Source organism: Carcharhinus amblyrhynchos, chromosome 18 (assembly GCF_965287045.1).
Source record: "Carcharhinus amblyrhynchos chromosome 18, sCarAmb.v2.hapA, whole genome shotgun sequence".
In the NCBI taxonomy this organism is placed as follows: domain Eukaryota; kingdom Metazoa; phylum Chordata; class Chondrichthyes; order Carcharhiniformes; family Carcharhinidae; genus Carcharhinus; species Carcharhinus amblyrhynchos.
In genome coordinates this window covers 37,858,816-37,872,676 of record NC_137341.1, presented here as the reverse complement: position 1 = coordinate 37,872,676, position 13,861 = coordinate 37,858,816, and the positions used below count along the sequence as shown (strand labels likewise).

The 13,861-nt window shown below is 38.4% G+C and overlaps 1 protein-coding gene across 1 annotated transcript in view; it reads left to right on the top strand.

Annotated features, from left to right (window-relative positions):
* The window catches only part of prkar1b (protein kinase, cAMP-dependent, regulatory, type I, beta), a 157,210-nt gene extending 150,103 nt beyond the window's left edge, over positions 1-7,107 (top strand). The window contains exons 10-11 of the mRNA XM_080206839.1: positions 3,172-3,253; positions 5,681-7,107. Coding sequence (XP_080062965.1) covers positions 3,172-3,253; positions 5,681-5,853 — 255 coding nt within the window. The 3' untranslated portion in view covers positions 5,854-7,107. The remainder of the gene's footprint in view (positions 1-3,171; positions 3,254-5,680) is intronic.
* Positions 7,108-13,861: the final 6,754 nt, after the last annotated feature.

Here is a 13,861-nt window from a genome sequence, read left to right as displayed (position 1 = left end):
TGGAGAGTAAAGGAAAAGGAAGCAGAAAAACACAGCAGTTAGAAAGAACAATCTGTGGTGCTGACAAAGTCATAGACGTTTAGAAGTTAGTAGGTTTAATATCCAGCAAAAGATGAAAACTAGTGAATGATAATGATTATGCAGATAGAGTTTTTAAAAATGGTTACAGCACGATGTCTATGCCAGCTATCTACAGGAGAGTTCAATGTTATCATTCCCTGTAGACCTGCAGACTTTACCTCTTCAGGGGAAACAATGGCTTAGTGGTATCACCAGACTATTAATTCAGAAACTCAGCTAATGTTCTGGAGACTTATGTTCAAAACCTGCCATTGCAGATGGTGGAATTTGAATTCAATAAAAAAACCTGGAATTAATAATCTATTGATGACCATGAAACCATTGTCGATTGCCAGAAAAACCCATCTCGTTCATTAATGCCTTTAGGGAAGGAAATCTGCCGTCCTTACCTGGTCTGACCTACCATAGCAATGTGGTTGACTCTCAACTGCCCACAGGCAACTACGGCTGACCAATAAATGCTGGCCCAGCCAGCACCACCCATGTCCCACAAAGAGTTAATGTAATTCTCTTTTGAAAGTCATGATTGAGGGGGCCTCCATCATATTCTCAAGCAATGTATTCCAGATCCTAACCACTCGTTATGTTAATAAAGATTTTCCTTCATCCTCGTTTGCTAATCATTTTAACTTAATGTTCTCTGGTTCTCAAGCCTTCACCATTGGGAAGAGTTTCTCTCTGTCTACTCTGTCCAGACTCCTGATTTTGAATATCACTATTAAATCTCCTCTCAAGCTTCTCGAAGAAGAACAACCCCAGCTTCTTTAATCTATTCACGTAACTATAATACCTCATCTCTGGAATCATTCTTGTGAAATTTTTCTACACCCTCTCTTAATGCCTTCTCATCTTTCTTAAAGTGTGATGACCAGAGCTGCATGTAGTGCTCCTGTTTGAGTCAAACCAATGTTTTAATTGGCTTGTCATAACTTCCTGCTTTTGTTCTCTCTGTCCATTCATTCCTTAATGCAAAATGTTCCAATAACTTAATTTGTTTCTAACCTTCAAGAACTGTGATTAGATAATGTTTAGCTACACATGTAGAGGTTACCGAAGCAAACTTTTGTCATTTTAAAATAAAAATAGAATGGGTTTTATTAGGGCTATCTCTCATGTCGTCATAGTTCCAATCCATAAGTAAATTAGCGCAATGACCTAACCAACAATTTATGGGAGCTGTCAGAGATAGCATGGACTGTGGTGACTTTAGTACAGCTGCGTAGCTGATATAGCCCTAGAAGTCAGGCAAACAATACCAGGGATTGGGGTTTCTTTTGCCTATTGCCATTTCTAAGAAGGAGCTGGTACTGGTTTTGTGTATTATGGTAACTTTAAATGTTTTGTATGCAATTTCTGTAAACACCCACTTCTATTTTTTTTGACTGGACATACGTTCATTAATTTGATCTGAAAACCAGAAACTGTAAACAAATTAGTTCTTAATATTTCAAGATTGAAGAATGGTTTTGGTTCCTTATTCAGGATTATCGCTTTTTGTGCATCGATGCTGACATAACAAAAGATCAATATTTTTATTAATTTCTGCAGATGCCTTTCATTAAGCTTATAATGATATGTAGTGAAGTATTCAGGATTATTTGAATCAACCATGTATACTAATATATTTTGTGTGATACAGCTTTATGCATACATTGTTTCAGTTTGACTTGCATGTCAATGTATTGTATTTTATGTAATGCCTTCCTCAAGAACACTCATGGTTTATGGAAAATGGACACTTTACTTTTAAAACAGAAGGAATGGACACACTGCTTTGAAATAAAATTGAATCAAGAGTGATCTTTATCTTCTCTGCCATATACATGAAGCCTGGATGCTAGCCAGCTTGTCTGGAGTTTCAGGTGCAAACAACCTTCTGGGACATTTCATGGAGAAGACATTAAAATGCAACAAACCCTTTCCTGTGGAGTCATTGTCTAAATAGCTGCAGAAACTAGTTCACAATGGGCTTGCGGACATCTTGGCTTTGAAGTGGAATAGGAGTACAAGAAGAAATCCATTCTGTCACAAAGGAATGCAAATGAGTGAAACTCAAACACTACTGTTTGTCAATGTCCAAGTCATCAGAAACCATTTTTATGCACAATGGAAAACTGACACTGTGGTCACTTCTCAGAAACCTGGTTTCTGGAATGGTTATTAAGACCCATTTTGTGGGAAGACGGACTCAGACAGAGGGGACGAATGGGAACAGATCCAGACTAACAAAGGAAGTCTAAGAACCTACCAGCGGGCAGAAAATTGGAGCTAGCTATTACCTAACAATTTGAATAACAAGACCAGATTTTTGCCACCTTAACTGAAATGAAGCCAAAAACTTGTTACTGCAATCAATAAACCATTGCAAATCCATTGTTAGAACTTGTAACCTTAATTTCTTCAATGAACCAATAAAGGAAATCACAGGCTTGCAACATTTCAAGGCTGCATCTCAAGAGAATTGAGGGTGACAGTGAAATTTTGAACAATTAGTAATGCTACTTCTACCCCTTCTAGTCATGTTTTTGGGTATGTGCCCAACTGTCTGCCTCTTTGGGTGCTGTTTTGAATACATTTAGGCACTGAGTAATAAACATTTATCTTTTATTTAAACTTAGATGAAAACTTGCTTTTTGCCTGGCCTTAATAGTTACAGCACATGTGATGTTAAAACATTTTTTCTCTTTAACACATACGTCTCCAGTCAGTCGAATGTTGGAAAAAGGGAGAACCATTCTATCATCTCTCCCCCATCTGTAACGTTGATCATATTAATACATGTGTAAAAATTATATTTAGACCAGAGTGATGAGCATGTGGTACACCATGAGGCTCAATTATGTTTTCAGCTAATTGATAACTTAAGATCAAATGCAATGTTTTGCATTTTTATCTAACATTACTGTATTGAAAATAAATTGAAATGAATATCCAAGTGAGTAGGTGGGATGTGCTTTGAATATAGGGATCCAGCATCCAAGAAATGAATCTTGCTAAAGTATATGTTCACCAATTGATTACTTACTCTCTTTTTTCCCTTTCTAAAAATAGTCCTTGGTTTCTCACTTACAATTATCCTATTATTATTAGGGTACTGCTTCAGTTCTTCAGCGCAGATCTGATAATGAGGAATATGTGGAGGTTGGAAGACTAGGACCTTCAGACTATTTTGGTAAGTATGGATTTCATATTTGTTTCCAGATTCAATTAATGTTGGCACTTTAACATTTAACAAGGAAGTTTTAGTAACCTTTGTTATTAAATTCTTAAACAATATCTAGTGGAACTTCAATGAGTAAGTGGTGTGATATCTAATGAGTCCTGACAGTGCAACTTATTCCTGTTTCTCACATCACTTTGCATGTCTGTTATCGGTTTGGAAACAGTTTTGACAGAAACTGAAATGAATGCAGGATCAGTCACACTTGAGTAACATGTTATTCCAGTTGTTGATTCTACCAAATGAAGGTTTGTGTTCTTAACTTGGGGAGGAGCATACAGTTGACCCAACATCTTAATTTAAAAAATCACAAACAATATTTGACAAAAAATGTTTGTGTTTTGAATGTAATTGGAAATTGAAGAAATCAGTCTAGTATCGTTAAATGCTTCCTTCAGTTCAAACATAATTTTCTGTTGGTTCCCTTTGGAATAATCCAAGTTGGTGTCACTGGCTAGGTCAGCATTTATTACCCATCACTAATTGCCCTTGAGAAGGTGGTGGTGTGCTGCTGTCTTGAACCACTGCAGTCTGCGTGATGTAGGAACACCCACGTTTCTGTTGGGGAAGGAATTCCAGGATTTTGACAAGGTGCCAGTAAAGGAATGACAGTATATTTCTGAGTCAGGGTGGTGAGTGGCTTGGGTGGGAACTTTCAGATGGTAGTTTTCCCATACGTTTGCTACCCTTATCCTAGAATGTTTCCATTTTCACGACCACCTTGGGCAGTGAGTTTTGTCATTACCACTTGCTCTATAAAAAGTTCTTCATGATTAAAGTAACTTGGAGAAATTAGTCTTGTTGCATCTGTTACACTACATGTAGCTGGGTAATGAGGACTAATTTTAGAAACCAAAGCATCCAAAGGACCCCCTTGTAAGATGTCTGACCAAATGTTGAGTTTAGTGATTTTTCAGGTAACTACCTGAAACAGGCATTTAAACCCTTATATGCAAGAGCACTAAAGCCTGTTTGGGCTTTCCTTGCAGAAGTTTAATGATGCAATGCAGAGCAATTCTGGGCTTGCTCTGTTTGGCATTCTTACACAGTTGCCACTGAAACATAAATGATATTTTTTAAAAGTACAAAAGTGAACTTTTTTTTTGGTATTGTAACTGAATGAACAGAAGTGCTCCTGAATCTGCAGCCTTCCTAGTCCCTATCGGGACTCAACTTGTTTGTGCTTGAAATTCATTTCTTTAAATGGGTAAATTAGCTGTAGTGAGACAGTGGGCATTGGCAGCTGTTGGGGCTGCTGGTTTAGTCCTTTGGTTCAACTCCAGGAAGTGATTGATTCATTTTCCTTGACTTATATAAAAATACTCACTAATATAAATTACCAATTAACTTTTTCCCTTTCCACGTCAAAATTTAATGTTGGAATACAAGATAGATTCAAATAAGTTACTGACTATATTTACAAACTAAAGATAATTGTATTTCCCTAGTACTGTAATGGTAGAGCTCCCATTTGAACCTACTACAATACACAAAGTTCTTCTTAAAAGATATCCACAGTAAAATATACTATAATGGATATGTTTAAATGATGGCTTCAACTATTAAGAGTCCTGGATATCAACGATGCACCAGCTTCCACCAGGAGGCACTATGTGGCAATCAGGTACATGGGCTTTGACTAATTGCACTCTCCCCTTTCTGTTCCTGGGCCTGGTTACAAAGGGCAATTGTAGTGTTCCTTATCCTCAATGCTGCTCTAGTATTAGCTGACTTGGAAAGCTTAGAAAGTAAGCCTGAAACCTTTCTGGTTTGTTGGATTTAGTGAAAGATAAACTTTTTAAATCACTTTCAACTTTGTCAGCCAACTTTTCTCTTCTGTGTGCTTGCTTACATTTATGCTTGTTTTGTATTCCAAACTAAACAATCACTCTGATCATTTCTTGTCAGGATTTTAATCTAAGATGTTAAATAAATTAACTTGTAAGCCTTGCAATGAATCTGAATTCAATGTCACCAGCTAGCCAGGTGCTTCCAACTCTAAAATGGCCTTTCTTATTATTCTACTGTAGGGCCAGTTCAACACTAGCTAGTTGCACTGAATCAGGAAGCTGCACAGTAATTGGTCGCTATTATTTGCAGTTGGTGGTGAAGGAATCTCTGATTACCCTGTCCAAGTTTAATAAGTAACTTAAAGCAAATAATGTATAAGGAAATCCAGTGACTCCAATAACACAGATGCAGGGTGTGTTTGGTGATATTTGTCACATGAGTACAATCTTTTCATAATTCCAAATTCCTGAACTAGTTGGTGTAATGCCATTCTTTGTTCAATATTCCATTGAAAAATGCAGAACAAAAACAGCTTATATAGTTTACAACTGCACAAGACTTGATTCTAACCACATTTTTCATGTTTAGGTGAAATTGCCCTTCTGTTGAATCGGCCACGAGCGGCGACTGTAGTTGCGCGTGGCCCACTGAAATGCGTAAAGTTGGATCGTCCTCGCTTTGAGCGGGTTCTGGGTCCATGCTCTGAAATTCTCAAGAGAAACATTCAGCGATACAATAGTTTCATTTCTTTAACTGTTTGAAATTCTTGGATGGGTTGCTGCCTTTTGTGTTATTTTGTGCAGTTAAACTTGATCTGTGTTGTTGCGTGTTAAATGTGTTTTATGTAAGTAATATCAGAAGCATCGGAAGAAGACTTCTTGATTTTGAAAGACCAACAGAGGCAGGTAGTCCAAGAGGAAGGGCAATCAATCTGTTGACTGAAAGTTCTAAAACGTTCTCCTTTTGTCAATGAAATTTAATAATGAATTCCAGTTTATTGCTTAATCTGCTACAATAGGCCACTGCAACGTTTAACAACATTTCCTTGCAGATGGTCATGCGTTTTGCTAGTTGAATGCATTTCTTTTTATTTTTAGCTGTTTTAAGTGATGTTTCTTGTGAATTACACAAGCCAAATAATTTTCAAAGTTCTAAAACTACTAGAACCGATGGATTGCACATAATGTGTTACCCTTGATGAACATACTGACATTCAGACTTTGGCCATAAATTTAAAGAATGTGTATGTTATACTGAGTGTTCAATTTTTAATTACTGCAAATTATTTAGAAGGAATTGTAATTATATTGCACACTTTAGGAAAAATGGAAAGCCAAATTAATGGAACATTCTTCAAATTTGTGAGTTTTTATTTACTTTTCTAGTGTATTTTCAAGCTTGAGGTCAAGTCTTGTTTATCATTTAAACATGACTCCTATTTTCAAGCTTATTCTGCCACAAAATACCCAGTCTTGTTAGTGGGGACTTTAAGGTGTGGCAGGCATTTTTATTTGTGTGCACTGAAGTATAATCGTTAGTGTATGAAGTGGGGGGTCCTCAATCAGCTCTGCTTACCAATGCAGTCTGGATGACTTTATAGTCTTTTGCAGCTGTTCCTGGGGGCTCAAAACGGTAGTGTATCTGATATGTAGAAACAGGTTTTAGAATCTTAAAAGTCTTTGTGATTAGAAACAAATCCAAAACAAACTCCACAATTAAGTTTTCTGATATTTATGTATCCGTCTTTTGCACAATTGTATTTAAATTTTTTAAAAGTTAGCTCTCTTATTAAGCTAGGTGTGCTATTGAATTATTTAATTATAATCCGTTCCACAAAAGAAAAATTGCACAATATTGCTTTCTGTGCTGAGAGTTGCATATCCAGACACTTTAGAGCATCATTCAGTTTTTAAAAATAAGAAAACCTGAATCATTCTTTACTATTGTATTTTCCATCATTTTATGTAATGCTTTTGCTTTCTCAAGTCAAATAAAAAAGCATCCTCCAATGTGTACTTTTGCTTTTTTTTTGATTAAATTGTAATTGTATATAGTTTTAAACACTTAAGAATTTCTTGAATTACATTTGATGTGCGTAATGTATATGTATAGCCACGTGACTTTTACAGTCACTGACATATCAAACAACCGAAGCATGGGCTGATTCTGTCATATACCAATACATGGTTGCAGACTGTTCACAGGTGACTTTCTCTTTTTATATTAATAAACCTTCTGGGGAGGAAATACTTCCACAAATATGTAGAAAATCATACATAGAAGTTATTTAAGGTTGATTTAAAGCCATTATTCTCTTGTTTCTTTCTTCTTTCTGCCAAGGTTGATTGCAGATAAATATGTAACTGATTCTTGAGTGTAAAATTCCTTTGCCTCAGAGCACCTCTCATCCACTCCTGTTGTGTTAAAATCCTTTCTAAACAGAGCAGATATGAGCAAAAATGCTGCCCAATCATTTGGTTTTGAGTGTCCATTCAGCCAGAAGTGCTGAGTAAATGATCCATCTCAGCCTTCTCCTGAAGTCTCCAGCATCACAGATGTTAGTTTCAGCCAATGTGAATTGCCCCCCATGATGCTAAGAAATGACTGATGACACTGTGTACAGCGAAGGCTATGGCTCTGACAACACGATGTGGATGTGCCGGCGTTGGACTGGGGTAAACACAGTAAAAAGTCTGACAACACCAGGTTTTAGTCCAACCGATTTATTTGATAGTAAACGCACAAGCTTTCGGGTTAGTCCCTTCGTCAGGTAAATGGAGAGTTGATGGAGAATGAACTCTCCATTCACCTGACGAAGGGACTAACCCGAAAGCTTGTGCGTTTACTATCAAATAAATCGGTTGGACTAAAACCTGGTGTTGTCAGACTTTTTACTCTGACAACACGGTCAGTAATACTGAAAACTATACTCCAGAATTAGCAGCACCCTTAGACAAGTTGTTCCGGTAGAGCTACAACACTGTCATCCACCTAACAATCTGGAATCTGGAAAATTGTCCAGATTTGTTTTGTCCGCCAGAAAGCAAGGCAACACAATCTGACCACTTCCCATCCCATTAATCTACTCTCAATCACCAGCAATGTGAAGGAAGGTGTCATCAACAGTGCTGTCAGCCACCTGGACAGGAAAAGTTTGCTCCTGTTAGACTTTGTCAGGGCCCCTCTGCTCCTCCCCTTATTACAGCCTTCATTCAAACATTGACAAAAGAGATAAATTCCAGAGGTGAGGTGAGAGTGACTTCCCTTGACATCAAGGTGGCATTTAATCAAGTGTGGCATCAAGGAACCCTAGTAAAATTAAAGTCAATGCAAACCAACAGAAAAACTCTACTGGTTGAAATCATTCCTGGCACAAAGGAAGATGGTTCTGGTGGTTGGAGATCAATCATCTCAGCACCAGGACATCACTACAGGAATTCCTCAGGTTGTGTCCTAGGTCCAGCCATCTTCAGCTACTTTATCAATGACATTCCTTCCATCTTAAGGTCAGAAGTGGGGATGTTTGCTGCTGGCAACACAATGCTCAGCATCACTCACAACTCCTCAGATACTGAAGCAGTTCACGTCCAAATGCAGCAAGATCTGGACAGTGTCCAAGGTTTGGCTGACAAATGGCAAGTAACATTTATGCTACACGTGAAAGAGTCTAACCATCGCTGAATTCACCACTTTCAACATCCTGGATTATTGACTAGAAACTTAACTGGATCAGCCATATAAATACTGTGGATACAAGATTAGGAGAGTGGCTGGGAAATCTGCAGTGAATAACTAACCTGACGACGCCTCCAGGCCTGTCCACCATCTACAGGGCACAAGTTAGCATAGCACTAAATCTCAACACAATCCAAAACAAAGCATCCCATTTGTTCAAAATTATTCTATCACCTTGAAGTTTACTCCCTCCACCACAGGGGGACATTGGCTGTGGTGATACTATCTGCAAGATGCATTGCCGTAACTCACCAAGGCCCCTTTAGCACCTTCAAACCCACGACTTAAACCAACTAGAAGGGTAACGGCAGCAGGCACATTGTGATAACACCATCTGCAATTTCCCTTCCAGGTCATGCACCATCTTACTTGAAATTATATCGTTGTTCCTTCGCTGTTAATGAAAATCTTGGAACTCCCTCCTTAACAGCACTGTGGGATCTATCTACATCACATGGACTGCAGCAGTTCAAGAAACTGACTCCGTCATCTACCCAAGCAATTAGGGATGGGCAGTAAATTTTGGCCTTGCCAACAACACTCATATCCCATGAATGAATAAAGGAAAGCTTTTTCCCACGAACACCTTCCTGTAAAACGATCTGTATAATTTGTACATTAAGTTTAATTATAGATTAACCTGTAAATCAGCTGAGCTGCAGATCGTGCAAGTTACTTCATTCTGTAATGGGTCCATTGAAATCAGATCCAGCTACAGCATTTATTTCTAAATTTACAAAGAGTTAACAGCGTTGCTGTTTAAAAAAAGGATAATCTATACCTTTTGTTGACACCCAAGTGCTTGTATCATAAGTCTAGAAATGTGTTATCTTTAAGCCTAGAAAACTAGGGTTAACCATTGATGGGAATGTTTGGTTTGTAGACCAAAGATGCCATATGATTTGGGTGCTTGCTCATGAAAAATATCAGAAATATCTGGTTTGACTTTATTTTTTTTCAGATTGACATTACTATACTTAAATTCTATTAAACCTAGATTTCATATCTTTCACATTTCAATTTGATTTATTATTGTCAGTGTATTGGGAGACAGTACAAAGTATTGTTTCTTGCATGCTATACAGACAAAAACATATGGTTCATAGAGTATATAGGGGTGAAGGAAAGGAGAGGGTGCAGACTATGGTGTTCCAGTCATAGCTGGAGTGAAGAGAAAAATTAGCTTAATATAGAAAAGATCCAATCAAAAGTCTGATGGCAGCAGGGAAGAAGCTGTTTTTGAGTTGGTTGATATGTGACCTCAGTGTTTTGTATCGTTTTCCCGACAGAAGAAGGTGGAAAAGAGAATGTCCGGGGTGCATGGGGTCCTTAATTATGCTGGCTGTTTTTCCAGGGCTGCGGGAAGTGAAGATGGAGTCAATGGATGGGAGGTTGGTTTGCGTGATGAACTGGGCTGCCTTAACAACCCTTTGTAATTTCTTGTGGTTTGGTCAGAGCAGGACCGATACTACGCTGTGATACATCTGGAAAGGATGCTTCCTATGGTGCATCTATAAAAATTGGTCTAAAAGAAATTTCATCTTTTTGTTTGCTTTGCCTGTTTTGAATAAGTGGTACAGAATCTTATTGGACATTTTCCTGACAGAATCTTGTCAAACTTAGCTCAGTGGTAGAATTGTCACCTCTTTTTCTGAAGGTCATGGATCAGGTCCTATTCCAGGACTTGTGCACAAAACCTAAGCTGACATTTTTATGAAGTTTTTCAGATGACCCATAAACAGAAGCACCATCTGCCTTCTCAGGTGAATGTGATAAGATTCCTTGGGATTTTTGGAAGAAAGAATTCACCGGGTAACCTAGTCAACATTAAATTCTCAAGGGACACCATCAAAAACTGGACTTGGCTTTGCGCAGAATCACGGCTGCACTTTCTTACAATGTGACAACTGCACTTCCAGATGAATTAATGGGCTGTAAGATACTTTGACACATTCCAAGAGTGTGAAAGTTGTTATGTAAGTAAGTTTTCTTTCAAAAAATTTGCATCATCTGAAATTTAGAATGGTTGCAAAATTAAGTACACAATCCTCCTTGTTGCAAGTAAACCAGCAGCCTTTTTATTACAAGACTTGCTATACAACCAGTAATATTTTGTAACTAGTGTCCTTTAATAGTAACAAGATGTCCCAGGATGCTCCACAGTGAGGCACCTTGCAAACTAATGTCTAGTCAGGAAGAGAGAAATTTGGAGACATGGTCACCAAAAGCTTGATCATAGAGATTAGCTCTGAGAAGGTTTTTAAACCAGTAGCTCTGTGATTCATTTCTGGAGAGAGAGAATGAAAAAGTTATGCTCAATCTGTATATACAATGCTGTGTGGAGTTCTGCCATTTTATAAAAAGTAAATAGCAGCACTGGAGAAGGTGTAGAGATTTACAAGCATTATATCAGAAATGTGTGGTATTCATAGGATTAACAGGCTGGTGCCTTTTTTGTGGGGAAAAAAAAAGTGGAGGGTTGACCTAATAGAGGTTTGTAAAATAATGAAAGTTTTTGATAGAATGGATGTAGAGAGGATATTTCTACTTTTTTGATTTGTTTTGATTTATTATCACATGTATTAGTACGCAGTGAAAAGTATTGTTTCTTATGCACTATGCAATTAAAACATAGTGTTCAAAGAACCCATGGGGAGAAGAAAGGAAAGGGTTCAGAATATATTGTGACAGTCATAGCTAGGATGTATAGAAAGATTAACTTAATATAAGGTAGGTCCATTCAAAAGTCTGATGGCAGCAGGGAAGAAGCTGTTCTTGAGTCGAATGATACGTGATCTCTGACTTTTGTATCTTTTGTCTGACGGGAGGAAGACCACAACTAGAGGTGTTCGTTGTAAGATAGTCATCAAGAAATCTGATAAGGAGTTCACAAGGAATTTGATTACTCAAATGTAGAATTTGCTACCACAAGCAAATAACATAGATGCATTTGAGGAGAAGGTAGACATGTATCTAAAGGAAAAGGGAATTGGTAAATATGATGGAGCTAGGTGACAAAAAAAGGGTGAAGGCTTGAGTGGAGCGTGAGATCTGACATGGATTGGTTAGTCCAAAAGCATTGCAGAAGGAGATTTCAGAGATTAGGAGCCCAGTGGCTGCAGAGTGTGACAAATTCACGAGACCCAAAATCAGAAGAGATTTTGGAGATTTCAGAAATAGGATGGAGCAAAACAGTGGGGGAAGTTAAGAATGAGCACAGTGGTTTTAAAAATAACCATGGGGAGGAGACCAAAGAAAGCAAAGATAAGGGGATTTGTTGAGCACAATTTAGTTCAGATCAGAATTGTGCAGCTGAGGTTTGGATAATCTTGAGTTAATGGAAAGTGGGAGGCCATCAAGGCTAGAGTAAATTTGCAGATGATACAAAGCTGGGTGGGTGGGTGAGCTGTGAAGAGGATGGGTTAGAGTTCGGATGCAGGGTTAGGGATAGGATGCAGAGATGATTGGACAGGCTGAGTGACTGGGCATGTGCATAACAGTTGCAATGTATAAATGTGAGGTTATCCACTTCGATAACAAAAATAAGAAGGCAGATTATTATTTGAATGGGGGGATACTCAGCAAGAGCTGTCCTCATGCACCAGTTGCTGAAAGTAAGCGCACAGGTATAGCAGGCGGTCAAGAAGGCAAATTGTATATTGGCCTTCTTAGCGAGAGGATTCAAGTATAGGAATGAGGATGTTTTACTGCAGTTGTATAGGGCATTGGTGATGCCACACCTAGAGCATTGTGTGCAGTTTTGATGTCCTTAACTGAAGAAGGATGTTCTTGCTATAGAGGGAGTACAGTAAAGGTTTACCCTGCTGATTCCTGGGATAGCAGGCTGCCAATATGGAGAGAGACTAAGTCGATTAGGATTATATTAATTGGAGTTTAGAAGAGTGAGAGGGGATCTCATAGAAACTTATAAAATTCTAACAGGGTTGATTCAGAAAGATTGTTTCCGATGGTGGGGGAGTCCAGAACTAGGGGTCATAGTTTGAGGATAAGGGGTAAACCTTTTAGGACTGAGTTGAGGAGAAATTTCTTCACCCAGAGTGTGGTGAATGTGTGGAATTCACTACTACAGAAAGTAGTTGAGACCAAAATGTTGTATGATTTCAAAAGGAATTAGATATAGTTCATGAGGCTAAAGGGATCAAGGGAAATGGGGGAGAAGGCAGGATCAGGATATTTAATTTGATGATCAGTCATGATCATAATGAATGGCAGAGAAGACTCAAGGGGCCGAATGTCCTACTCCTGCTTTAATTTTCTATGTATGTTTCTATGTAAGACTTGAGTAACTAAATCTTGAATTGGCACAACATGCAGGGTTCAGTAGCAGAGATGGGTAATGTTGCAGAGGTAAAGGTAACATGATAGAGACAATATTGGACCTCAATCTTTGTCGAGCAGCATAATGAGGTAGCAAGGAGGCTAGTTTGGCCTAAGAGAGTGTTTGGAGACAGGCGTATATGAATGTGGCTTCTGTCTTCCTTGGATACCTTAATGGTGTTGAGACACTCGAGGAGTTAAAAGAGAGCTAATGGAGAGGAAGATGTACATATGGAAGCAAAATTGGTGTTTCCAAACGATGTTATCAAAGGACAATATGTCAGCCAAGGATAGGTTTTTTTTATTCATTCGTGGGACATGGGCATCACTGGCTGGCCAGCATTTATTGTCCATCCCTAGTTGCCCGAGGGCAGTTGAGAGTCAACCACATTGCTGTGGCTCTGGAGGAACATGTAGGCCAGATCAGGTAAAGACAGCAGATTTTCTTTCGTTAAAGGACGTTAGTGAAACAGATGGGTTTTTCCAACAATTGACAATGGTTTCACGGTATCAGCCAACTCTTAATTCCAGATTTTTTTTATTAAATTCAAATTCCATCATCTGCCGTGGTGGGATTCAAACCCGGGTCCCCAGAACATTAGCTGAGTTTCTGGATTAATAGTCAAGCGATATTACCGCTAGGCCATTGCCTCCCCTTTCTGGCTTCTGGCAATGATGCGTGAGTTTAAGAAGAAC